Source organism: Phascolarctos cinereus, unplaced genomic scaffold (genome assembly GCF_003287225.1).
Source record: "Phascolarctos cinereus isolate Bilbo 61053 unplaced genomic scaffold, phaCin_HiC Scaffold_2;HRSCAF=192, whole genome shotgun sequence".
In the NCBI taxonomy this organism is placed as follows: Eukaryota; Metazoa; Chordata; class Mammalia; order Diprotodontia; family Phascolarctidae; genus Phascolarctos; species Phascolarctos cinereus.
Genome location: NW_027555625.1, coordinates 258521197 through 258549012, shown reverse-complemented (window position 1 = coordinate 258549012; position 27816 = coordinate 258521197). Strand labels below are relative to the sequence as shown.

The 27816-nt window shown below is 44.6% G+C and overlaps 1 protein-coding gene across 1 annotated transcript in view; it reads left to right on the top strand.

Moving 5' to 3' along the window:
- The window catches only part of NOTCH1 (notch receptor 1), a 74516-nt gene that overhangs the window by 7108 nt on the left and 39592 nt on the right, over positions 1-27816 (top strand). Inside the window, 2 exon segments of the mRNA XM_020981907.2 lie at positions 24314-24576; positions 25195-25533. Of these exon segments, the coding sequence (XP_020837566.1) occupies positions 24314-24576; positions 25195-25533 (602 nt within the window).

The following is a 27816-nucleotide window of genomic DNA, read 5'->3' as shown; positions in this document are numbered from 1 at the left end:
AGGTCCTGCAAAGTTTAAATCTATCATTCTGTTTAATTCTGCTCCTAATGTTTTAAAAAAGATTTTCTTATGGTATGTATTGGTTCTGTGAGTTACCCAACATTTTTCCTTGAAAAAAAATTTTTTTAAAGGGGGGGACTAAACTGTAGGCTGGACAGGAAGAGGGTGGAGTTGAATGAACAATGGATAAAAGGAACCTCTGAAATAACTCAACTCAGATCTTTCTGGGTAAAGGGGCTCAGAGGCTGTAACCTCAACTTTTAGAAGAGACTGTGAAAGGATATAAACCTTCAGTTTTGGGGGGAGAGCAGGAGATAAAGATGATTCACAGTAGCATGAGGACCCAAGAAACTGTCATGGTAAAGTGTGCCAGGCCACAAGGCCATGTCCATTGCCTAGTGACAAGTCTCTGAGGTGGGTAATTTGGAGGTTATCCACCCAGGTTGGATTAAGGATGGGGCGGGTACTCTCCGCCAAAGATACAAAACCATTAAGTCTTAGCATTCCACTACTCAAGCTGAGGTTGGGAAGAACTTCTCCCCCCAGTGCTTTAGGAGAGGAGGGACCTTTCCTGTTTCTCATGTCTGTTCTATAAATAGTGAAAGGATGTGGCTTTTCTGAGTTGATTGAGAGTCTAGATTGCTTTCCTCAATAATGTAACAATAATAACTTTGCACTTTGACAGAAGCTTTCATCTGGAGATCATAAAAGTACTCTACAGACATTTTGCTCCCCCACGAAGTGGTGGTGGGCAGTATGATTATTTCCATTTTAATGATGGGAAAAGTGAGGCCAGGAAAGATGAAATGATTTGCCTCAGGGTGTGCAGTGAGCCTTTATGAGAGAACCAAGAGCTGAACTTCCCAGTCCTCCCCTTGTCTGCTGGGTCAGGTCTTTTGGACCAAAAATACTTCTTGAATTGTAACATTCATGCCTCGAGTGACCTCCTACTGCAACTGGGGCCAGAAGAGGGGGTCCTTTTCCTGGACAAACAAACAGCCTACCTCATCTCATAGCCAAAAAACCAGGGGAAGGAGTGGAAATCATTATTCTAAGTCTTGACAGTTACAGATTTCTTTCCATCTGCAGAAAGTTCAGTTCATTTTTGTATGTTCCCCAGAGCTCCCCTGCCCAGGCAACAGCCACTCCAGAAACCACTCTGGAATTACCCCAAACTGGAAGGGGAAGAGAGAGATGGCCTTTTGTAAAATATGGAATTATAGCATGATTGCTTTTTTCCTAAAACCCAAACAACAACAGGAAGACACTTTTAGTCTCCATTTGCAAATCCACAGATACAGAAGCTGAGCAGTCATATTGCAAAGAATAGGTTGGTCAGTTGCTAGCCAATAAAAGTGACTCACCTTTCTGTTGAGAGAGAACTTCTTGGAGCCACCTGTCCCTGTAGACTGAGAACATTCATGAGAGGAATGTGAATTGTAGGAAGCATAAACAGATTTAACTAGCGACTGGCCTCAGGGGACAATTAATGTGGTCTGCCGAACTTTTGATCATTTATGGATTGTTCTTATAACTGAGTTGTCTCTGTCAGGTGTGGCTGGTTTTCTCTCAGAAGAGGCTTTAAGGACAATAGAGAAGAAATCTGGCATTTCCTGGCTTGAGAGCAAGACCAAATCTCTCTTTCATGACCCCCTCTCTTCCCACTCAACTGCACTCCTCTCATTGAGACCTGGGTTCCGTTTCTCTTCTGTCCTGTGGTCAAGGCTGTCATTTCCTACGTCTGACCTTCGTTTTCCCATCTGACAAATGAGGGTTTGCACAAGGAACCATCCAGCTCTAAGAAAGCTAAGTAGGATACTAGGAATTGAGGTATTGTGATTGAAAGCTCTGCTTCAGTTTTCCTCAGGAATGACTGACAGAAGTTTTGGTCATTCTCCAGGAAAAACTGGTCCCAGGTGTGTGGGGGGGAAAGACGTTTTCTTCCAGGTGATAATAAATGCACAGAACTCCTTTTCTGGAATGCAGAGGTGTTCAAGGCCCAGCTTAACTTTGTGCAAGCCTTTTCTTTCTTTCCTTTCTCTTCAGATCTTCTGGGGGAAATTTGGATCTGGGCTCTAGACCAGGGGCCTCAATGTCCTCTGGCTTAGTGATAGTGGTGGCTTTGGGGTAGGGAGCCAAGTGCTGAGGCATTTAGAACAGGCCTCTCTGGAATAAGGCCTTGCTCTTAGGCATTCAATTTGTTAAATGAAATTTGAGTATTGTTTTTGGATCCATTTGAAGTAACATTATTCATAGATTGCTAGGCCTTTAAGAGACTTTAATGATCATCTAGTATAAGGGGCCCTTATTTTGCAGGTTGGTGAAACTCAGACCCAGAGGCTGTGTATTTTGCCGAGATCACACAATAAATTAGTAGCAGAACTAGGAGGGCAGCCAAAGTGGCACAGTGGATAGAGTGCCTGGCCTGGAGTCAGAAAGACTCCTGAGTTCAAATTTGGCCACAGACAGACACTTAAATAGCTTCATGACCTTGGGCAAGTCACTTAACCCCGTCTGCCTCTGTTTCCTCCTCTGTAAAATCAGCTGGAGAAGGAAATGTCAAACCACTCCAGTGTCATTGCCACAAAAACCTCAAATGGGGTCACAAAGAGTTGGACACAACTAAACCATAACAACAGTCTCAATTACAGAATTTTAAAAAATAGTTTTATTATTTTCAGCTAAGTGCAGTAGCATAAACTAGATGAACAAAAGTGTCTCCTGTGATTTAGTGAAGGCACAATTTTTAAAAATGATTTGAGTTTAGCATAGCACCAGCCTAAGCAGTATCCTGGAGGCTCTTATCATATTTACATTGTTTGCATGTAAATAAAATATTTCTAGATTATTTGAAGCAGTTTTTTCTCTTAAGTAAATATTCCTCTTATAATCTTGTTTACACTGCTAATTTGCTAACCTGAAAAGTATTACTAAAAGTAAACTCAGTCCTCACCTAATTAAACTGAGGTAGCCTAATGTTGGGGTACCTCATACTGGCAGTTAGGTGAGAGGGGTTTGGACGCTAGTCCCAGCTCTGCCAGTAATTAGCTGTGTGACTTTGGCCAAGACCCTTCCCTTCCCTGAACTGTAAATGAGAGTATAGGACTAGATGATCTCTGTGGTCCTTTCCAGTAGAAATCTGTGAACCCATGTTCTTAGGATCACCTGGGTAGTGGCTGAAAGAGTAGCCTGGAGTAGTTAAGGATTGGTTGAGTCACAGAAGCAAGGTTTTTTTACCCTCCCTCCCCACTGCTTAAGTTGAAGGGAGTGGAATGCCAAGGTGGACCAATGTTCTGGGTGAGAGGTCTGAGGCCAAAGAAGAAAGTCATTTTCTAATGAAAAGTAAGGAGAGCTGGAGTGGAGGTGCTCAGTCCATTATCTTTCCTTTGGGAGTTAATCTCATGCTCCAGTTTAGATCTCCTCCCCCTGATGCCTGGGGCTGTCTGGAGTTAATATTAGGAAAGTTACTCAGTGAGCACCAGGCATTTTTCTGGGAGTCGGTGGAGACTCTCCAGCCAGGGAGGGCTGGATTTAATAGGGAAACTTTCATGCTTAATCAAGTTGAAGAGAGAAATTATTTGCACATCAATCAATTCCTCTTTAACAAGTTTTCTCTGGTTCCCTGATGGAAGCAGTTGGTTATTTTAGGCCTTGTTTGCACACAGAGTGGATATTTAAGGCCTTCCCATTCCTGGATTCACTAGCTGCAATCTGTCAGACAGACAAATAGTCTTGGGACTCCCATTGTAAACAGGGAGAGGAAACACTGCTTGGAGTGCAATCTAGTGCTTTATTTACAAGGTACAGACAGTGGGTGTTTGGTAAGCAGCTACCATCACATAAGCCTTGGAAAGATGAGCCCAGATCTTTGTTAGGAGGAACCTCATTTCTACACCTACCAGTTCCTTTCAGTTTTGGTCTGTAAGCGGAAATTATGCACTTACTGGAAATATGAAGTTTCCAGGGAGATTGGTTTTTCTGTTTTTCTGGTAACAGCTTTTCTGTAAGAAATGTTTAGTAGATGGAGGAGGTTGGCTTTCATGCCCCCCACAGGACCCTCTAACAGGACCTGGTACTGGCTTGTGCTTGAGGTGAAAATGGGAATATTCAGTTCAGCAAACCATTTGGTAAATGTGTGTGTGTGTGTGTGTGTGTGTGTGTGTGTGTGTAGCACTGTGCTTAGCCTCTAGGGAAGAAAGATAGCTGTCCCTTGTGGAACCTATCAGATGAAGCCTTCTGAATCATGAGACCATCAGAGATGTGCCTATCGAAGCCGGTCCCATGGACCTTTCTAACTCAGGATACTTACTGTCTTTGTGGAGAGATGAAGAAATAGTTTGAAAAAGTCCAGGTTATCAATGATGAATTCCACCTTTCAGTAATTACCTATTGTGGATCACTCATGTAATTACTGAGAGAACCTGCAAAGTGCCCATCCCAGTGCTAGGCATTGTAGAGGAGACAGAAGAAGGAGGAAACAGCCCCTACTCTTTAGGAAGGACTTGAATTGTAGTTGGACAAACCAGCATATGTGTAACATCTGTCAATTTAAGACAGTCTATAATTCCCCAGTCTATAATGACTGGGTTCATACCATAGCCTCTGTTAGATAAGCAAACAGATGAAAAATGCAGAAGATTGTAGGATCATATAGACTTGAAGCAAGAAGGGACCTCGGAAGCCATTTAGTCCTATCCTCTCATTTTATAGATGAGGGTAAACTGAGGCCTGAGGAGGTTAAGTGACTTGCCCAAGGTCACACAAATATTATCAGAGGCAAAATTTGAACCCAGGTCCTTTGACTCCAGAGCCAGTGTTTATTTCCACCATTCCATATTGAAGAGGACCCTAGCAATGTGGTGCTTTAGAAAATGAGCTCTAGCCTAGGACTGAAAGGATCTGGGATCTAGTCCAGTCTCTGCAGCGCAATAGCTTTGTCATCTTAGGTTAGTAATCTCTCCTCTCTGAGCCTCCGTGAACCTCTGTTTCTTCTCTAGGACAAGAAATAGTACGTACTTTTGAAGGCCACTTCTAGTGACGGTGCTTTTAGATCAGCTTGAGTTACAGTTGTCAAGAAAGTCTTTATGGAGGGGGTAAGACATGAAGTGGGGCTTCCAGGTTGAACTAGGGTTTAAATTGGTCAAAAAAAAAAAGGAGGGAGCATGAGGGAAATCTGATCCTCAGTCCTAAGAATAATTCAGTTTGTATGGGGCTTTACAAAGATGTCCAAGTGTTTCTTTACTACCTGTTAGATTGTGTATTTATGCTATCTTGGGGGGGGGATGGCGTGGGGTGAGTTTTCACATGTGTCATTAATTCAGTAAACATTTACTAAATGCTCCTATGTGACACTATTGTTTTTGTTAAGTATTGTGGTAAAGGAGGAGGAATACAAAGTTAAGAGCAGTCCCTGCTCTCCAGATCTCAGGGAGCTAGCAGTTTAGATGGGGAGATGAGACATGTACACAATTATAAAACAAGGACCTGGTTTCCCAAATAGAATGTAAAGTTTTTGAAGACTGAGGCTATCTTCTCTGTATCCTCCATAGTTCTGAGCACACTAGCTGGCACTTAGGAAAGACTGGTGAGTTGATAGAACTAATGAATGTTGTCTACCCAGACCTTCCCCTGGTAGTGAGTGAATGTTATAAATGCCAAGACTGTGTGATTATCTGAAAAGGAATCAATCAGATGCATGTGAGAGATGGTCTAGGTATCCTGGAAGTCCATGATTCTATAAGGTTGATTAGAGACAGAAGCATCTAAGGTCTGGGCAGTCCTATATGTAGACAAGAGCAAATTGGACCCAATTGATCCCAGTAACAGTCATCATTATTCCCTTTCTGGAATTTTCAGAAAGGATATTATAGGGGGAGATGAGCTGAATCATTCATGGAATCCCTTCATTCCTGGCTCCTCCTCTTCCCATTTGTCCAGCTTCTGCTCTACAGGCTGAGCGTTCCTGGGACAGAGCCATTAGTCTGCTTGGATAGAGAGAAAAAGGGGCTGGTGACAGTTGCTGGCTGGAGAGTGACCCTATGACAAGCTGACCCTGGAGATAGTCTCCTTGGCCTCTTGAGCTGCTATTAAAATGTTAGACAGGCCTCGGAGTCAAAAGGCGGAGGCGACAGACGGCCCTTTTCACAGTGCCCGCTGTTCCCAGTAAAAGGAGAGGGGGTTTCTAAGGAGCAGTGTGGAAGAATGCAGCAGAGGCCAGAGCCTCTTATTGTCCTCAGTTTTCTCAATAAGGCTGTGGCTGACCCAAGGATTTCTGTAGACTGGAAGGAAGGGATGGAATATAAAAGTCTCTTTTCAACATTTCCAGTGTACATGGTTAGGCATAGTGCATGCACTTCTCTTGTGATCCATCTTTCCTTTATCTCCCTCCCCCCTGCACCCCACCTCTCCCCCACCCACAACACACACATTTCTCTCCCCCTCATCAAAAGATAAAAAAATGAAAACACTCTAGGAAGAATATCTGATGCGTGTACTTCAGGCCTCCTTTTTATTAGACTTGTCGAATCTCTCATTTTTCTTTGACCTCTCTTTTCCTGGATGTGTCTCTCCCTTTCCTTGCCTGTCCATCACCTCCTGGGTCTCCTCTATATCTCTTTCTGTCTATCTCTTTTATCTGTTTCTGGCCTCAGCCCCGAACCCTATGTCTTTTCTTTCTGTTCTGTGTCCTCTATGTCTTGTCTATCAGGGTTTCTCTGTTTTCTCTCTCCCCATCCTCTGTGTCTCCACCTGTCTTCCCTTTCTGCTTGTCTCCCTCATCCTGTGCCTCTTTGTCCACTTCTATTTTCTTTTTGTCCCATCACCACCCTTCCTTCACCAAGATAAAGACTAGAGTTTGCATCTTTCCCGTTGAAAATATGTCTTTCTTGCTGCCTCATTGAAAAAGCTGTCCACACTAGGTGCCTCCATCTCTCTCTTCTCTCACACTCTTCTGGACTCTACAATCTGGCTTCTGACCTCATCACTCCACTGAAACTGCTCTCCACAGAGGTACAAATGATTTCTTAATTGCCTAAATCTACTGACCTTTTCCCAGAACTCATCCTTCTCAGCCTCTCTGCACCATGTGACTACCCTTCCTGAATACTCTTTTTTCTCTCATTTTTGTGATGCTTCTCTCCCTTGGTTCTTTTGCTAACTATCTGATTGCTCATCAGTTTCCTTCTCTGGCTGTCCATCTCCTCTCCCCTAATTGTGGATATATTCCAAGGCTCAGTGCTGAGTCCTCTTCTCCCCCCCCATCTGTACTTTTTCACTTGGTGACCTCTTCAGTTCCCAAAGGTGTAATTACCATTATCTCTATACAGATCACAAATCTATATTTCCATCCCTAGTCTCTCCTGAGTCCAGTCTGGTACCACTACTAACTGTTGGACAATTTCAAACTGGATGTCCCATAGGCATTTTAAACTCAACATGTGCAAAACAGAACTTATTTTCTTTCCCTCTGAATCCAGCTGCTTTCTCTTAGTACTTCCCTATTTGTGTTGGAGGCACCATCTTTCTTCTGGTACTTACAAACCTGGTGTTATGCTTGACCCCTCACTCTCACTCCTCTGCATATCTAATCAGCAACAAATCTCATTTCTACTCCACAGCATCTCTCAGATCCACCCGGCTTTTTCTATTCCACATAGCCACTGCTCGAAATTATCCTTGTCATCTCATTCCTGTACTGTTGCCATAGCCTCCTACTTGGCCTACCTGCCACAATCCTCTCCCCATTCTAATCCATCCTCCACAGGGCTGACAGTGATTTTCCAAAGCAGTCTACCCATGTCACCCTCCCATTTAGTAAACTCCAGGGGCTCCCTGATATCTCTAGGATCAAATATAAATTCAGGTTTGATATTTAATGATCTTTACAACCTGGCCCTAACCTGTCTCTTTATAGGCTTATTGCAGATTACTCTCTTCCACATGCTTTCTGGTCCATCCGCTCTGGCCTGCTTGTTCCTCAACATAGCATCCCATTTCCCATCTGTGTCTCTGTGCTGGTTGTCCCTCGTGCCTGAAATGCTTGCCTTCCTTACCTCTTCTGCTTCTTGGAATCCCTGATTTTTTTTCAAGTTTCAGGTCAAGCACAAGTTTTTACATGAGGCCTTTCCCAGTCTGTCTAGCTGCTAGAGCCTTACCACCCCATAACCTTGTATCCACTTGGCATATATTTTGTATGTACCTAGATATATCCAGGGAGGTGGCTCAGAGTACTGGGCCTAGAATCAGGAAGACCTGCATTCAGATCCAGCCTCGGACACTCACCAGCTGTGTGACCCTGGGCAAGTCGTTTAACCTCTGTTTGCCTTATTCCACTGGAGAAGGAAATGGCAAACTATTCTAGTATCTTTGCCAGGAAAACCCCACATCAGGTCACAAAAAGTCAGACACAACCAAACAAAACAGGAAATGTTCATGTTTTCCTTCTACTAAAATGTAAGTTCCTTGAAAACAGTGACTGTCTGTCCTTGTATCCCCAGCACCTCATGAAGTTCAGGGCACAAAGTAGGTCTTCAATAAAGGCTTGTTGATGGATTGATTGCCCTTGTTTGCCCCATTTGGCTGGAAAGGGAAAAAAATCGAGCTGTTGCTGGCCCCCAAGAAGAGCTTCCATGTCTTTCTCTATTCTAGGCTATTGACAAGAGCTCTAGTCCTCCTCCCATGCCTGCAGTGAGTTTTGTATTTCAGCCTTAGCATGTCAGGATGTAAGAATGCATTGTCTCCCTCCTGGGTCTTTTTTGTCTCAGGAGATCAGGTGGTGTTGCATAAAATCTGGGTGGGATGGTCTGGCGCAGGAAAACACACAAACATACCAGGAGGGAGGGAAGACTGGCTGCCTTCAGCTGTCACTTTAAAAGCCATTCTTGTGCTTTGAGAGCCGTAGGGAAAACATGCTCTCTCCTGTCAGTGGTACAGGGTGGGTCTCCTGGAAAGACACATGATTCAGTTGGGAGTCCACCTCTGCCACCAGCTCTAGTCATGACTTTGGGCAAAGAACTTCAGCGCTCTGAGCCTCACCAATAGAATGGGGAAGGTGATACCTGCCCTCCCTCACAGGGCTGTTCTGAAGACTAGAGAAGTGCTCTGAACAGCATGAAAAACCTTACAAATGTAAGAGTCTTTATCATCGGCACAGAAAGCCTCCCCTTCCCGAATTCTACCTAGAAGAACCTCCAGAGATTATAACTTCCAGGCTCTTCCCATAGACCATAGTGGGTTTAAACAAGAAATGAAACTTACCTGTCTGAGGTTCAGCTTTTTTAGGAGGATTAATTCCTTGGTGAAAGGAAACCCAGGCCTTTTCTAGTTGGCATAGATCTTTCTTCAGAGATAAATTTTTTGTTGCTACCTTGAGACATTACCAAAACCCTTTTTGCTTTAGACCAAAGCATGACTAAAATTGCTGATTTAATGTAAGGGCTCAGCCTTGCTTTGCTCTAGCCTTCAGTTGATACAAATAGCATCCTGTGTGCCCAATCCTGTGCTAGCTGTTGTAATAGGGACAGAAGGAGGAGGAGTGCAGTCCCTGCCTTCAAGAAATTCAGAGTAGTAGAGACGAACCAGAACATAAATAACACCACAGTCAGTGCAATTCAGTTTAATTCAACAAGCTTTTTATTAACTGCCTATCAGCCTTCGAGGATACAAAGATACAAGGAAAGATAGCCCCAGCTCTCCAAGATTCTTGCATACGACTTTGCTGGGGAGAAATATAAATGGTTCCAAAATGTTGTAGTCAACACATACTATGGACAGTCAAAAATGGGAGAGATGGGCATTTAGCTGAGGTTTCAGGGAAGAGACTTCATGAAGGAGAAAGGAGGGTCAGGGGAATGGATGGGAACTTTATAGAGAAATCATCCCCAAAGTGGAGGAAAAGGATTCATTCACATGGGATTTTCTTTGAGTGAAGTATCAAGTTGGCCCTGGACATATGCAGGTCTTGGGAGGCTCCTCAATTGTTAGCACTGATTCATCTCACTCCTCAGGGTAGTGTGGGATGGTGGATATGGATGGATATGGGCCTAGTCCAGTGAGATCTCTTAGGCAAGGGCTCTGGGGAACCTTGGTTCTCTTCCCGTGACCTCCACCACACAGGACTAAGTGACCTTTGGCAAGTTGCTTGACCTTTTTAGGCACTGGTTCTCCTTACTCTTTCTCTGTTTCCCTTGTCATCCCCTCCCCCCCCACACACCCTATACACACAGACTGGGTAGGCCATGGAGCCAAGTTCTACACACTTTTGGAGCTGCTCCGAGGAAAGAATAGGGAACAATGAGAATTATTAAGGCATTGTTTTCATGATGGTGGGAAAACAGGCTTCCAGAGATCGCCATTCCTAGCTCATTCCTCATCCATTCTCACTACACAAAGGGATTTCTCCTCTTTTCTCAGGCTGGGCAAGGCTGCCACCCTGCTACTGCTGGGAAGGAAGGTGTGTTTGTTTTCCTGCATTTCCTCTTTCTCAGAGGAGGAGGGTCGAACAAAGTTAAACACTTATCTAAGGATGTAACCCATTGAAAAATATCAAAGGGAAAAGATGACAGAGAATACTAGTAAACTTATAACACTTGGCCATGGGGGCGGGGGATAAATAATGGAAACTCCGAGGTTTTGGTTTCAGCTCTGCTATTAAGGAGTTCCATGAACTTGGATAAGTTCCCTTTTAAGGTTTAAGGTGAGACAATTGGGTTGGGATAGCTAGGTCGCTTCCAGGCCTACAATTCAAAGATTCTGTAATTCTCACCTCTGGGCTGACCATGGTTGTCTCTGCTCTAGATCCCAACTCATGGCTGGCCTGGATGGGAAAGAATATAAATTTAAAATGTGCTTGGGGCTCTGCTCTAATCATTCTCAATTTTTATTCCTTTCTGTCTTCCTAGACTGTGGAAGAGAGATGTGCTGGGTGGGAGGAAGCAAAAGGATTCACCAGGCTTCCTCTTATAGATGTAAACTCTTTAAGGGACTGCTGCTTAGGGACAAAAAAAAAAGTCCCTGTACCTGTTGTTATAATGGACACGGTGAGAGTTGAGCCTAATATGCAGAATGAAGAGGGCTTTGAGGAATTAGAAAGGAGTTTATTTTGTGGGAGGAGGTGGCAAGGTAAGAGAAAGGGAGATGGGAGATTGGTGGAGAAGGGAGAACAGCATTAGAGGCTAACCAGGGGACTGAGAAGGGAGAAAGAGGACTCTGCCCTCTCTTTTGGTGTTTTGTGTTCCGAATGTATAGTCCAGGACTGAGCCTTTTCTATGGGACCCCAGTGGACATGCAAACTGGGACACAGAGAACTTTCTCACTCTGGTTTTCTTTTTCCCCCCACTAACCACCAAAGCCTGATCTAGAATTCTCAACTCAGCCCCTCTGCTGCTTCAGCATCTTTCAATGGGGAGCTAGCTTGAGCTTGCTGACAGATTAAGTCCAGCTTTTCTGAAACCCATAGTTCTTCCTCTTTCCCTTATTTCCTGCTCTGAGAATCAGCAGAGATCGCCCCCAGTCCTTCTGCTTAGCACCCCCTGTCACAACGGCTAATATGCTTAGCCAGAGACCGCAGTACAGGAAGGCTGCAGGTGGATGGCTCTCAGTAACTCGATCTCACCCCTGCCAGGCACGGTCTACCATCTTGGTAATTAGCCACCAGAGAGATCAGGTGGAACTAAAGTTTGTGGTTTGAAGGAGCAGGTGTTTGGGGGTAACTGATGTCCCACCACAGCCTCTGCTCAGGTAATCCTTATGACTTGCCTCTTTATACAAACAAAAAACCCCAAGTCTGTCACAGTGGGTTAATGCTGGGTGCCCATGCGTGGTCTCCCACCCTACCTTATTCTCCAATTCTCTGATGGGGAAGGGAATAAAAACAGGAGAAAGACACAGTGAAATTGAAAGACTCAACTTTCAAAAATCTACTTCCCCTTTTCCCTCCACTCTGCCCACTCCTCCCACCCCCCAAAATGTTAGGATATTCTGGATAATTACTTGGGCAGCTGTTCAGACAAAGGCTCTTTAAGGACACTAGTGGGGACAACAGAGAATGAAACATGGTTTTGGGAGGAAGAGGTCAGGCTGTGAGCACGGCTCAGAGAAGAGTTAAATACAAGTGTCTACTTTTGTAAATTTCTCACCTCCCAGTGGTTCTGAAAGGAAGCTGGATTTTGCAGTGAGAGGGAGCTAGCTTGAAAAAATAGGATGATACTGATAGCTTCGATTTATTTAGTTTTTTTATGGTGTACCTAAAGTTTTTCTCTTAGCAACCCTGTGAAGTGAGGAAATTGAGACTTTGGGAGGTTAAGTGACTTGCCTATATCACATAGCTAGAAAGTGTTGGGACAAGATTGTGAAGCTTCCTGACTCCCAGTCCAGTTCTCTTTCCACACTGCCCTTCTTACACAGTTACTTCACAGCTAGGCTTCTGATGGTGGAGAAACTAGGAGGGGTTCCTGAATCTCTTAGTTTGCATGGATTCCAACTAACTCTTATCAGCCCATATCTACTAAAGGACAAAGGGGCATTGGGCACCGTTCAGGCATCACGTGGGCTTTGACTTTTGAATTCTCCTCAGTTTCTTGCATCAGGGGGTCCTAGTGGATTTGTAGAAGTTGAAGGGAAGATGAAGAATTTCAAAGTAGGAAAGCCTGACTAGAGTGCTCTCTAGAGAGGATTAAGGATCATTGGAGGCTGAGGTGCCACCTTCCAGGAGATCCTGCTTTCATTTGCATGGTTCCCCAGGCCTTGTTAGGAGGGTGTCTTCTCTGCAAGGGGAAATATAAATGGCAGTTGAAAGGACTTTTCCCTGTAAGTCAGAAAACCTGGGTTCTAGTTCCATTTTAACCACTTGGACAATCTTGTTTCTCTGTCTGTGAAGTAGTGTTATTAATTCCTGTCCTTCCTACCTCCCTGGGCTTTCATATACGTGAAAGAACTTGGAAAAGTTTAAAAGCATGCACTGAATTTAAGATAGTCCTCTGATCTGCTTTTCCCTTAAGATCTGTAATTCTAGGTTCTGACATCTCATGGGAGCATGTTCCAAATTGTAGAGAGAGTGAGGGGGTGGAATTAGGGTCACTGCTTAGACTCTGGCATTTTCTGATGGCCAGTGTCTGGTTGAGGTTAGGGCTTAGACTATGGTCAAAGATAAGAGTCAGCCCATGATCACAGAGCATAACTGACCAATTTGACTTCTAATAAATTGCTTAAGTATTTCAGCAAGCATTTTTGAATTGGCATGGAATTATCACATGCCATAAACTCTTCCTGAGTGTGAATAAGCAATGAAGTATTCCAAATTCTGCCCTGTGCAGAAAGGGGAGCTTAAAGGAAACTGGTGGGGTGGATGTAGAGTTTTTATAGATGTTCAGGGATGGCTTTTCGTTTAGAATCTCAAAGACTTCTAATTAGGAGTCATGTGTTTGTGCTTTTCTAGACATTCTCTTCAATTTAACTAGCATTTATTAAGTACCTACTATGTCCTAGGCACTGTAAGAGTGTGCCTCTTCATATTTGTACAATGCCTCACATACAGCAGGTTACTTAATGCTTTTTGGAGAAAATGAGCCTCTGGGAGAGGGTCAAGAAAGACTTCATATAGGAAGTGGCACTTGGGCTGAGCTTTAGGAACTTAAGAGGTCCCCAGAGGGGGACTGAAGAGGGAGAGAGACAGAGAGAGAACATGCCAAGCCTGAGAGACAGACAGCTTGTGCTATCCCTGTCCTCAAAAAACATTTTATTGAGGAAGGATTAGGATGTGTTTGCAGTTTTCTTCTCTTTGGGATGCTAGATTCCTCTAGACTTGAGGCATGGAGTCAGGTAGCCCCACTAATAAAATACTCCTCCCTGTACAACTGCAGAATAGCTGGGAGGAGAACTGGGGCTTTGGGGCTAGTTTTGGACCAGGATTTTAGAGCCAGAAGGTATCTTGAAGTCCAAGGAAGGGAATGTGATCGCCCAAGATACTATAGTTCCTATCAGGGGAGAATTTGAACCCCAGTTCTTTGATGCTATCACCACTGCTTTCTCCACCATACTCTTGGCCCATTACTCGGTCTCTATATTGTGTTGTGTAGCAGCTATCTATTGCTGACTGTTGAAAAGTTTAGCTTGAGTGCACTGACCTTGCAGGTAAAAAATTACTTTCTTTCCCCAGTTTGAAATCACGAGAAGTCTTAAGTAGGCTGATAGAGACTGTCCCTCTAAGAGGGAAATAGTAGAGATTTAAGGACAGATTTAGAGACTTGGCCTCTCAGCTTTGATCCTTCCTTATTGTGAGAGAGAGACCCCTATTTTTATGATCTGGTGAATAACCCATGAGTGGATTGGCACACAGCCACTGAGGCAAACTTTGGACTAAGCTCGATGGTGGTAAGATAAGAGATGGACAGAGGCACAGAGTAGGAAACTGATTGATTACTCAGAACAATAGTAGCAACCTGGGCTAGAGAAAGAGCTGTGGCCCATCAAGGTGCTTGTAGATCAGTGAGGGAGAAATGTGTGCCTAGTTAAGCCTGAATGGATTGCTGGGGCCTCACCTGCCAACACCTGGAAGCATTTATAGCTGGCTGTTCTTGGGGGTGGGGTGTGGGAAGAGTGCTTGGGAAGAAGGTATTATTAATTAATTTGAAAATAGGGCAAGGAAGGAGCTAAGCTAATTAAAGCCATGACCCTTTCCTTCCTCCACTTATTCCCACGGGCCCTTGCACGGCAAGGAGGATCTGAAGCAAGGGGTGACCAAAAGGTTACTTGATGGTGCCTTAGAGAGGCTGACTCAGCAACCTCAACTCCACTGGAGGGCTTCCCCCCCCACCCCAAGTTTTTAAAGACACCCATCCCTAGCATGAAGCACAGAGTCCTGCTCTGACTCTTCCTGAGCTATATTGCCTTTTTTGTTGGGGGAAATTGCTAGCCTGGGAATAACTGATAAAACCTGCTAAGAGATCTTAATGTTGGGTGTTTTCAGTCCTCAGATTATGGCTAGTGGACCTCTTCTGATTTTTTTAAAAAATGAACTTGCCTAAGCTCAGCCAAAGGAACCAGCAGAATCTGAGAGAGAGAGAGACAGACAGACAGACAGAGTATGGAACCCAATTCCCATCAGTATACAGATGAGTAAATAAACCCAAATAGAAAGTGAGTTGCCCAAGGTCACAAAGCTAGGAAACAACCCTAAGACCAAAATTTATTTCTTAATTTCCACCCAGGCCTCTACTTCTCTATACCATGCTCTTTGACACTTCGACACCATTCACCCTTCAACAAGTCCTTACTGATGTTCTACTGAAAGTCCCAGTTTTGAGACTGTTTCTTGTCATGGGAACCATTGTCTAGTTAGACCAGCTCTCCCCTCTCATTCCCTAGCCTGTACTTGTAGGGTTGATTTATTTCTTAACACAAGCATAGGACTTAACATTTATTCCCATTTGACTGAATGTATTCTAGTATGTCTAGATCTTTTTGGATACTGATTTTCTCATTCTATGTACTAGTGATCCCTTTCTCCTTTGTGTCAGCTGCAAGTTTGATAAGGAAACCATCTGTGCCTTCATCTAAAGCATCATTAAAAATGCCCAGCAGCACAAAGGCTGGGACAGAGCCCCAAGCCATTCCATTGGAGACCTCCCAGCAAACTGCTATCTGCTCATTAATGCATCACTAGTCTCTGGTTCTAATCTGGCTAGGCCTCTTAGCTGCCTGAATGATATTGAGCAAGTCTCTTAAAAGTCTCTGGGTCCTCATCTTTAAAATGAAGGGGTTGGGCTAGATAACCTCTGTGCCCTTTTTTAGTTCTAAATCCTAAAATCTTATGATTTCTTTTTTTAAATGCAGGGGTTTCCCAATTTATGCATTAGAGAGCTTTCCATTTGGATATAAATCAAATGTTTAAGTTATTTTGGATGCCAAATTGGTGCTGTTCTGAAATCTTCTCTTTGCAAAATAAAGGTTCCTTTTATCATGCCAAATAAGTACTCTCCTGAAATCTTGTTCTCTTTGTAAAATAAAGACTCCTTTTATCAAAGAAACTCTCCATGACTCAATTTAAGAGATAATCATTGAGCATCAACTGTGTGCAGAGCTAGAGGAGGGATACAAAGCAGAAAAATTAGTCTCTCCCCTCAAGGAACTTATCTCTCTTGTATACAGGTTAGTATTGATGTAAGATAGACTAGGGCAAAAGTGACCAGCACTTCTTAAACTGTGGGTCTCCACAGGGCGTTGCTACCCATAGTTTGAGAAGTGCTAAGAGGGACTCAAGTAGAAAAAGTTTAAGAAGCCCTGAGCTAGACAAAGCACTATAACAACTTTTAGGAAAAAGAGGTGATTTTTAGCTGGGCATCAGGGTGGGTTGCATAGGAATGGTGGTACTTGAGCTGCACTGTGAAGGAAGGAGGATTCAGATTATAGAAATGGGAGGAAGTTGATTTTGGTCATGGAATGCCCTAGGGAGCGAGTACCAAGGCAGGAGGGGCAGAATGAGAGTGGGGAGAACAGTGGCTAGAGAGAAGAAAACAAAGGGAGGTAGAGTGATGAAAGGGGAACCGTAGGTCGAAGCCAGATTTGGGAGGCTGTAAATCCTGATCGTCTTAGGCTGAGTCTGTTTTAAAGGGAAGCAAATGGAGAGTTTTACTAATTCCCAAAGGCTTAGTGCCAGTTGTCTGAGTGAGGTGCTCCCATGGATAGCTTGGACAAGCTTCACCCTAATCTCTTTGTCTTGGGAGTAGGGATGCTCTCTGACACCCCAAGGAGTCTGGTTTTGTCCAACTAGATACCAGTTTCACCGTTCCCATATGGGCTTTTCCAGTAGGTGGTCTCCAAAGACGTTTCTCAGACAGAGCCATGGCCCACAGACATCAGGATAAGGAAGTTGTGTTCCCCTGCTCTCCCCTCCACACCCTATGCTTTTGCCCACATTGAACAGAACCTCAGTGCAGAACAGAGAACTCTTCCCCCGTTATAGGGAAGTCCCTGGTTTTATGTGTATAAGTCAACAGGTATCTCTTCTGCCTCTCCCCTCTTCCCTATTGCTTTCTCTCCTTCCGGTCTCTGTCTTTCCATCCCTTCTATCTCTTCTCATTTAGAGGGAGGAGGGAATTGTCATCTGTCCCCTGGGGGTGGCAGATGGCAGCTTAGCTTAGAAAGGAAAACAGCCAAACTTAGAATTAGTCTTGGGTGAAAGGTCACAGCAACATCTGCCTGGGGATGCTTTCAGGAGTCACATTTCTATAGAGATCGCGCTAACAGGGAGCCAGCCCAGTGCTGGTGGGGGAAAAGGCAGGAGCCCAGTACAGGGGAAATATTGAAATGAGGGAACAAAGGGGGAGGCAATATTTTTTGAACCACAGACAGAGCACCATTTAACTTGCATTCTCCCCCTCCTCGGCCGGAAGCCTGCTGCTCCTGGGCCAAGATTGGCTTTGAGGTAGCTTCCTTCAGTAAGTAGTCTGCTCAGTTCTCTCCACACTGTCTCTGAAATTCTCCTTCATCCCCCCACAAGCCTCCCTTAGAAGGAGTGTGGAGCGGGAATTTTCATCCTCATTTTATGCTCCTGTAGAGAAACCAAGGACCAGAATGGTGTGGAGGGAATAGAAAGAGCCCAGGACTGAGAGTCAGTTGTTGACTGGGCTCTGCCTTTTGCCATTAACTCACTGTATTCCTTTGTACAACTTACTTCACTATTCTGGTGCTTGGTGGTGGAGCATGAATGAGATTAGTGGATGTGAAAGTGCTTTGGGAAGTTAAATGGCATCACTGTTGTTATTTTGAGAAGCAAAATCAACGTCCAAGGCTAGGCATCTTTTTGTTGTTGGTATATCTTCTTCACCCACCCACCCCTCCCTCCTTCCCAGAAAGTATGATGGCAAAGATCTGTATTCTGCTATACACATGGTAGTCACTTTATAAGTCCTTGCTAATTAAAGGGAGTTTCCAGTTTGAAAGAGGCTAGAGAAAACTCTTTATATAATATGTAACATTATATGTAATATATAACATATCTTTATAGATATTACTACTTGAGGTGCTCAACAGGTGGAAAATATTTCTCTGCAGCTCTTATGGGTAGAGCCAGTGGTGCCTAGTGACAAACACAATTCTCTGATTTAGCAGTAGAGCAGCTAAGAATTGGAAAGGCCCTTAAGGGTCCTCTAACTCAAGTCTTTCATTTTACACCAGGGGAAACTGAGGCCCAGGGAGGGGCCATGACAGTCACCTAGGGACACAGCCAAGACTTAAGTCCCAGGTCTTATACTCTTACTTTAGTGCGGTTCTCTTTCCACCACTTTGTAAGGTAAGAGGTAAGTGTTTAGAACCCCTGTGCCCCAGAATTTCACAGCTGATATCAGTGACGTAATTTTGTTGAGTGGCATGTGTGATTTTCACAGATGTGATGATCCTGGATGAGAAAACTTGAAAAAAGAGCCTGAGATGGTTTTAGGAAATGCGGGTTCGGACTCAGTTATTACAGTGAGGAATGTTAGAGGGAGATGGGAATTGGGTGGTCCTTGCTTGAGAGAAGTGTAACAGCTAAATTGCCCATTCTCTCACAGAAGTGACTTCTTTTGAGGGTGCCCGGTCACTGCTGGAGAGGAAATATACCAAGCATGTAAAATATAAAAGGAAAGAACACAAGACCTCTCCTTCCTAAGCATCTTTTAATGTAAATTAATCATATGTTGAAGCAGCTGCTACAGACAGATGTGATGAGCTGGTTAAGTCAAGTTCAGTTATCTGTTTATTAATTTGGTACTATATGGTTGGGGTAGATAGGTGGAGAGAGCGCTGGACCTGGTGTCAGAAAGACCATAGTTCAAATGTGAATTTAGATACTTATAGATGTGTGACCTTGGGCATGTCACTTAACCCCTGCCTGTGTAAAATTGGAGAAGGAAATGGCAAACCACTACGGTATCTTTGCCAAGAAAACCCCATGGACAGTTGGTCCATGGACTGAACAACTACTATGTGCTCAGAGACAAAGAGGAGACATAGTCTCTTACCCTTGGGGAGCTTACTTTTATTTGGCAAACAGATTTAAAGACCAACAGGAGATATTTAAATAACAATACAAAAACACTTATGATTTGCAAACATGAATGGTTCCCACAGTAAGTGCCATAGGAGGAGCTGAGAAGAGGGTAAATCCATGTGAACTATGAGTTAGGGAAGGTGATTTAATTACTCTAGGAGAGTGAATTGTAAGGAGGGGTGATTAGCAGGAAGGAGGAGCAGGCCCCTATGGTGCAGAGTTAATAGCAGCCTGGATTAGAATTTGGGGTCTCTTGACCTTTAGTGCAACGTTGATCCTGTGCATTTGGCATGGAGTATCCTTAAGGCCTTTCTCTTCGACCCTCTTTTTTCCCATGTTAATCTCACTAATCCTTGCTGGAATACATCAGACCAAAATGCATGGCTAGGACTCTGGCTTGGTTGGCAAACAACCTGCTTCTACCTGCTTTTATCACATTGAGTGATTCCTAGTCTTTGGCTGGGCTTTTCTGAAGGTCTGGGGTCTTTCTAATAGCCCCAAAGTATCCCCTCCACCCTCCTTTCAGGGTATAGAGTTAGACATTGCTACCATCAGGGCTTGGAGTAGGAAGGGACTGTGTGGGGTTGAAAGGCCCATGTATAAGTTGATATGGAAAAATAAGAAAAGTGGGGGTGGTTTTGCCTTTTGCTTGTTAGTAAGTGTAGAGGGGCTTTCTTTGAGAGGTTCCTCTGCCTTCCTTTCCAGCTCCAGGCTGGTATGAAGACCACAGCAGAAGACACTAGATTTTTTTCATTCCTTTTCCCCGCCTTTCTTCTCCCCCCTCTCTGCTCCCTGTTCCCTGTCACATACACTTTGAATGTAAACATCTAATGAATCAATCTTCTTTGACAAAGGAGCTCAGTCTAGAATTTTTCTCTGAGATCTTATTACTAACAGGCAATTCACACCTCTCTGAGTTTCCCTTCACAAACCACTGGAGTTGGGCTACAATCTTGCTATCTTATTTGTCCACCTTCTGGAAATGGGGAGTGGGGAAAGAGGATGGGGGAGAGGGGAGACACTTTTCCTTTATGTTCTCACCAGAGAAGCATTTTACTTTTATATTAAAGAAAACATAAAACATTCGCTCCTTCTTTTCATGATCCAAACCTGTTTTCCCTCATGGTGATTCTGGAAGAAATAAACAAGACTAAAGTGCCCATCTCTGGTAGGGAAGGGGGATAGCGCCCAGTATAGGGACAAAGATGACGGGAGTTTGGGGACAGGCAAACATGCCTTCACTCTTTCCTTGCTCCTGGGCCCACAGCCCCGGTGGACAATGGTCTCTCTCATAAGAGCAGCCAGCTCCCAGAGGCAGCCTGTTGCATTCTCAAACTGGAGGATATTTATTGAGCCACCCAGAAACCTAGCCTCCTGTCCCTCCCCACCCCCCATTGCCTGGGTCCGGGCCTGGCTATTGGCCGTCAGGCTCAGCAGCTGCTCTTCCTTATTAAAATGTGCACCTGCTCCCTCCAGCCGCCCTTTGTCCGGAGAGCAGATGCCTGATTTATTAGACACATTTTCCTTCACATTGGTCTGGGATAATACAATCTCATTAACTCGAAATATCCCTGAATCCTTACAAATTCTCACACAATCCTCAACAATGAAATTCGAATTAGAAAAGTGGAGGGGTGAGAGAAGGGAGGATGAAATGGAGAAACTTAGTTGTCCTTGAGGTCTCTCTTCCCTTGTAATTCTGCTTTTAGAAACCAGGTGGTGAAGGGGATGGGGGCTCTCCCAGGTTTCATCTTCACCTGATGATGTTAAGTGTTTGTTAAAGCTAGATGGGTTACAGGATTGGTTTTTGGGGTTTTTTTTGGGGGGGTGGTATTGTTGGCTACAGGGAACTGCATAAGCTGAAGTCCACTAGTGTGGTATATAAGCAGCATGGTGTTCTCCCTCTGCCTACTATGGGAAATTGAGGTTGGTTGGAGAGTGAGGGCCCATGCATATATAATTCCTGGATATAAGTCTCAGGGTATTCCTGGGAGGCCAAAGCAGGTCTGGCTGATCTCACCCTTCTCAGCTTCACTGGACATTCCCCAGTATTTTCAGTTAATCATGACAGGAGAGTCTAGCCAGAGGTGGGATTGACATCTCATGTTGAAAGAAGAGACAGGCAGGAGGAAGATGTGTGCCAGTGGGTGTTGATGAGGAGGCCTCAGAAATCTTTGATCAAGTGCCCTCTGTCTCTTCCTAACTACCCATCCCCCCTTCCCCTTTCTCCTCCCCATCTTCCTTCCCACTCCCTTCTAGCTATCCTTGTCATCAGTTTGGGAAAGAAAAAAGAGCCTTTTCTCCTGTGCCCAAACGTCTATCTAACAATAGAGGGCATTGACATTCACTTGGGGGGAGGGGAGAAAAGGGGTGGTGAGTGGGTAAAGATCCTTTTTCCTTTCTAATCCTTCCTCTTGCCTGCTTTCCAAACTGGCTAGACGGAGTGGGGTATGAAGAGGATGGAGAATCACTGCTGGTGGAATTAACCCCAGTATTCTCTATTTGGGGCACGATGGTAGAGGGAAGAGAACATTGGAGGAGTTCAAGGATCTGGGTTTGAATTCAGCACCTGCTGCTCTTAGCTAACTGTAGGCCATTTGGTATAACTCTGGGTTCTGGCAGAATCTTAGAGTGTAAAAGAAATGGGATTGGCCCCCACTGGAGTAGGCTGGCCAGTTTGTTAGTTTTGGCCTCTCTGACAGAAGCAAATCTCTTTACTCTCCAACTGCTAAGAGCTGATGACCATCGATGGCCACAACTCTGTCCCGTGTCAGGAAACAAGTTAATTCCCCGGGCCATCCCCCCATCCCTCCCATCCTTGGGGGCTTTTGTTTTCCTCATGCCAGTTGCTCTGGCCCTTTTGGCTTCTGGTAACAGATGGCAGGGCTGAGTGTCCATTTTGAGTCTTTTCTTGCTCTCCCTCCCTGAGCTCATCAGACAGAGCTAAATGGCTGGCAGAGGGAAGATAGATTGATTCTCCTGGCCCAGCTCAGGTTCATCTTAGAAAAGGAGTTTTGGGACAAGGCAATTTATATAGCAACTATTGAGAAGTGCAGCTCCTTTCTGGGAAGCCATCATAGGGACCCACCTGTCAGGGCTTCCACCGATGTTCTGTGGCACATTCATTGGACCCTTAGTTTCTTCCTGTAAAATGAGGACAAGAAGTGATGCTCTGGAAGTTCCCTTCCAGCTCTGAAATTTTTTTGTTCTGAGATCCCTTATATCTTTAAATCCAATTCTCCTCTGATCTTCTAAATGTGTCCCTCCTCCTGCTCCTCCATCCTGGGCATCCCCCCACCCTTACAGCATCTTCTATCTCCCCTCTGATAAGTATGTGTTTTTCTATTTTTATTTTCAAGCTGATCTTGTACCTGGAAATTAAACTAGAAAGAGAATTGGAACTCAAAAGGGAAGTTGTTTATGTTTTTGTTTTGTTTTCTAAAAATGGTCTGTCTGAGCATGGAATTGTGGGGAATTCAGCCCACTTTAGAAAGAGTCCATGAACAATAGTCCAAAGGAAGGTCCAGAGTATAAAGGAATTACGCAAGGCCTAGCCTTTGGTCACAAATAAAACCCTATAGTACAGTCCACAAAATGCAGAATTTCTTCTGCAGATTCTCTGGCTTGTAGCATTGTGGTGTTTTGGATGTGAGTGTTAAAATTAACAGGCACAGGGCCGGCCTGGGTGTGCTTTTTATTCCCAGTGACTTGTTAAAAGAAGGTGAGAGAGACACATATTAGGCTAGAAAAAAAACAAACAAACCTAAGTCTTGTGGGAGTAAGTTAGGGCCTTCTGTCACCATGGTTTGAAATTCTGAGTAGTTGGTTAACTCCTTTTCATTGCTGGAGAGGCTTTCATTATCCTCTGGAGATGACAGCAGCTGTGTCCAGAGTAATACTCTCTATATAGAATACTATTACTGAATATTTGTATGGGGTTTAACTTGGCAGAGAATTCTCAAATCCATTTCAACCACAGGATTTAGGACTGAAAAAAAAACCTTAAAAATTATTTAGTCATTTTCCAGATGAGGAACCTGAATCCTAAAAAGTTCAAGTGACCTCTCCCCAAGGTGTCAACACAGGTAGTGAATGGTAGAGGTAGGATTTGAACCTGGGTGCTCTGATTCTTTCTACTTCGCCAGGGTCATTTGATAGTTTAGGACAGAAATGTCTGGTAGGATGTTTTTTCTTATCCTCTTGTTACAGATGGGGACAATGAGGCCTAGAAAAGTGAATTAATTTATGCAAGCTCACTGTGTTAGAGCCCCAAGTGCAATGCCATTCACATATGGAGATTCTGAGCATTGAGGCAGCCGTAAGCAGCGTACCTCATTCTGACCAGCTTGTGTGAAAGACACCTGATGCTGCTCTGGGCAGGGGTGTTGGGCTGGGAACGGTGATGCTCTGCTGGTCCCAGGGATTTTTATTTGCCCTTCTCTAAGGGGAGGGGAATGGGAGGCAGAGGTGGCTGAGAGATGGCCTATCACTTCTTTTAATCAGGTGATTTATGGCTTCCCTCATGCTCTGGAAAATGTAGCAACAGGTGGCAGAGTAGTCTGGCTGGCACAGGCTGGCAAGCAGACATGAAAGGGATATCTTTGCTGTGGTTGTTGTTCAGCAGGGGAGAGGAACAGAGGGGACTGGAGGTTTTAGAAGTAAATCTTGGGGTGTCCAGGATTGTGGAGTTGCAGGATAATGGCAGAGATAGCTTTTGCTTGGAATTCCACTTTTCTGCCTCCCTAAGTCTTTTTTATTCCCTTGCTTGAGCCCCTCATTTTTGCAGGATCACTCTGGTTGAAGGTGCTTTTGGTCAAATGTGTGCTCTATGGAGAGACATGAAGGTGTCCCTGTCCTCAATGGGATCCCCTACTGTGGTAGAAGACACAGTCTGTGACCGTGGGCCACCAGTCTGACAGAGGAAAACCTAGTCACTCGCCTCACTTTATCTGATGGGAGGGGACTAGAGCCTTGCTTTTGGAGAGCTGCTAATCTGTGGGAAAGGGGGAGGAGATCATAGAGGAAGCTAAACTCCCAGTGAGAATTGTGGTTCCTAAGTTGCAAGGGTCTAGAGTTAGAACTTTTGCATTTGCTACCTAGGTCATAATTAGCTTGGGTAAGCTACCTGATCTCTTCCAGTCTTAATCTTCTCTCTTTGTGAAATTAGTACCAACTACCTATCTTTGAACTTTACAGAAGAAGAGCTAAGACAAAGAACTATCTTGATGGCCAAGAGGTGAGGGCTTACTGGACGGGGGACCAATCACTTGTATGTTTTCCACCTTACAGTTGCAGTGGACCCTATGTTGGTGAGCGATGTCAAGCCCCCAACCCTTGCCTCAGTTCCCCATGCAAGAATGCTGGCACCTGCCATACGGTCATCCAGGGCAGCATAGTGGACTATGCCTGCACCTGCCGCCTGGGCTTCTCTGACCGGCTTTGCCTGACACCAGAGGACAATGCCTGTTTGAATAACCCTTGCCGGAATGGAGGCACCTGTGAACTCATGACACTCACTGACTTCAAGTGCCGCTGTCCCCCAGGATGGTCAGGTAAGAAGAAGCCTGAACTTCTGGGGTAGGGGTTCTTAACCTGGGGGGCGGGGAGGTCTGTGAACTGGGGTTTTTTTTTGTTTGTTTTTTTATTTTTAAATATCTTAATAACTGTGTTTCAGTATAATTGGTTTTCTTTGTAATCCTATGTATTTTATTTTTATGCATTTAAAAACATTTCTGAGAAGGGATCCATAGGCTTCACCAGGCTGCAGAAGGGGTCCACTAGCCAGAGGTTCCCCAGCTAGTAAATAATGGATCAGGGACCAAAACTCAGGTCTCCTCATATCTAGTTGGTGATATCTGCACTAAGTTGAATCTCCCCTTGTAGTTGTGGCAAAGGGGATAGAGTCAGATGCCTTTAAACCTCAGTTTTTTTAATCACTTAATCTCACTGGACCTTGGTTTTGTTGGATTAGATAGTTCATAAGGCCCTGTCCAGCTCTAAATCCTCTGCCTCTTGGGCCTTCAGTTTCCTTCTCTGTAAATTCTGAATGACTCTACCTGCCCTGTCTACATCACAAGGCTATGGTAAGGATAAGGTAAGATAACAGATAGGAAAAGCAGAATGGTAAGTGTGAATGGTTGACATTCCTTCTTTCTACCTCTTTCCCCCAGGTAAGACATGCCAACAGGCTGACCCTTGTGCATCCAATCCCTGTGCCAATGGTGGGCAGTGCCTGCCCTTTGAGTCCAGCTATATCTGTGGATGCCCACCTGGTTTCCACGGCCCTACCTGCAAGCATGATGTCAACGAGTGTAACCAGAACCCTGCCATCTGCAAGAATGGGGGCACCTGTCACAATGAGGTTGGCTCCTACCAATGTGTCTGCCGATCAGCCTTTACTGGCCAGAACTGTGAGCTGCTGTATGTGCCATGCAACCCCTCGCCCTGCCAGAACGGAGGCACCTGCCGTCAGACTGGAGATACCACCTATGAATGTACTTGTCTTCCAGGTACTGAGTTCCTTCCCAGCTTCCTCCTTCTTTCTCTTGTATTATCTGAAGTCTTTACTCAATATGTACTGTGTACCTGGGCTTGAACCCAGTCTTGTGAGGGAGACAAGAGCTGAAGGCTATAGTCCCTGTCCATAGAGATGATCTGTTTGGGAAGTCAAAGCTCCCATACATGGAGAAATTGGAGATCGGCCCAAGATAGCATGCTGGTATATGGTGTTAGACCATGTGCTTCAGGTAGTAAATCCAGAAGTGAGGTAGCCTGGGGCAATAGATAATGCACAGACCCTGGAGTCACATCCTGCCTCTGATACTGTGTACCTTGGATATGTCATTTCACTGCTTTGGACTTCAGATTCCTCAGATTTGTCAACATGAAGGCTTTGGAAGGGTCTTGAAATGTCCCTTTCAGTTCTTAGAGAGATGATTGCTTTCTTTGTCCTTAGAAAGCAAAGCTGGTCTAAAAACCTTCCTAGAAGAGCTTCCTCCACCTGGGAGGAGCGTTCATTGGTGGTGCTGCTCTCTACCAACATTATCTGGCCTGTCAGTTGACAGTTCTTAATGGGGGGTGGCGTATGCTGTGTATGTGTGTGTATATGTTCACTTGCTCCAGCAAACATGCCACTAGGACTAGGCCCTGCTAGGGTGTTTTTTTTTTAAAAAGGGGAAATGAAAGGCCTCTTCAGCCTCAGTCCGAGCTTGTGCCCCAACAGTCTGTTCCTCAGAGATTCAGCCACTCCCACAAACAGCTGGGGGCCCCCTGCGTGCAGACACATAGCTTATGCACTTCCTGAATGTCAGCAGCCAGCTGGGGTGGGGGTTGAGGGGGAGTGCTGGTTGTGGGCAGTGCTGGGGCTTTGTTTGGCCTGGGGGTGGCTTCTTTTCACATGTCAATTGCCTTTCTTCTTGTTAGGGACACAGTGCGGAAAAGCATCTCCTCCAGGGTGGGGAAATGATATCAGAAGCCAGTATATAATTCTTGTGTGTGTTCCTGTGTACATGCTGGAGGGTGGAGAGGGAAAAGCTTTCTCTGAGATGAGCTGAGGAGCTATAGGAGCAGCTCAGGTCCATCAGGTGATGGAGCCCTAGGTAGGGAGCCAGAAGGCTTGGGCTGTGGTCCCACCTTTGCCACTAACTGTTTTCTCAACTTTTGGCAGGTGGTGTTGCTTCTTTGTGCTTCAGTCTCCCCATCCTTTAAATGGAAGGTGGAGATTAGATTAGATATCTAAGTGGAGGAGGTGGGGTTCCCTTCCAGCTCTAACATTTTGTGGTTCTGTAAGTTTTTATTGAGCACTTGGGTGCCCAGACCTGTGCTAGATACTCTCAGAGAAACAGAAAGATAAAACGAGAGTCCCTCCAAAGAGTTCAAATTTTACTTAGGGCAGATGTGACTAACACATCTAAAACCACTAAGTAGTACAACTGAGATAGGAGTTTGGCAAAGAAAGTGGTCACTGTAAGCTGTTGTAACAATTCATCAAATAGTTACTAAATGCTTTTTGTGTGCAGTGCAAGGTGCTGGGGGAGCGGGGGATAGGAACCTTAGATAAGATATGAACCTTGCCGTGATGGGGCTTACAGTTTAGTTCCCTCACCACCACCACCCCCAACTCCCAGTGGGAGATAAAGACCTAAACAGAGATCATCACAATCAGAGCTGTAACTAGGGTGGTGTAACTGATGCCTTGCTTCTGGGTGATGAATGTAGTAATAGCATTTGCAGCTTTCAGCAACAACAGAGCTTAACACCTAGTTAGAATAATTAGTTAAAACAGGAAGCCAACAGATGTTGGTTTGGGGTAGCTCCTCTCCTGCTTTTCCTAATGTGTCTTTCTCCCCTTCTCTCACTTCCTGCATAGGAATCAGTCTTGCCTCAGTGTCCCACATCTCTATACCACTTTCTCCTCCCCTTCCCCCACCTCCCTCAACTGAGGTTGATATTTTGCTGCTTGCTCCAGGTGTGGTTTGTGGTACTTGCCCCGGGGACAAAAAATTTTCCTTTTTACAACTCTGATTATAATTGGAAATAGTATATGATAATCAACAAGCATTTATGAAGCATCACTTTTAAATGCATTAGCAAGGTAGACAGCTGCAAAATTCCATGAATGGGGTCATGGAATACAGTGTTTAGAGTTATATCTAGTCCATTCCCATACTTTTATAATCCATAAAGGACATAGAGTTCAGAGCTGGAAAGATCTTTACAGATATCTAGTCCATCTCTCTAATTTTACAGAGGAAGAAACTGAGTCCTAGAGAAGTAAGGTGATTTGCCCACTC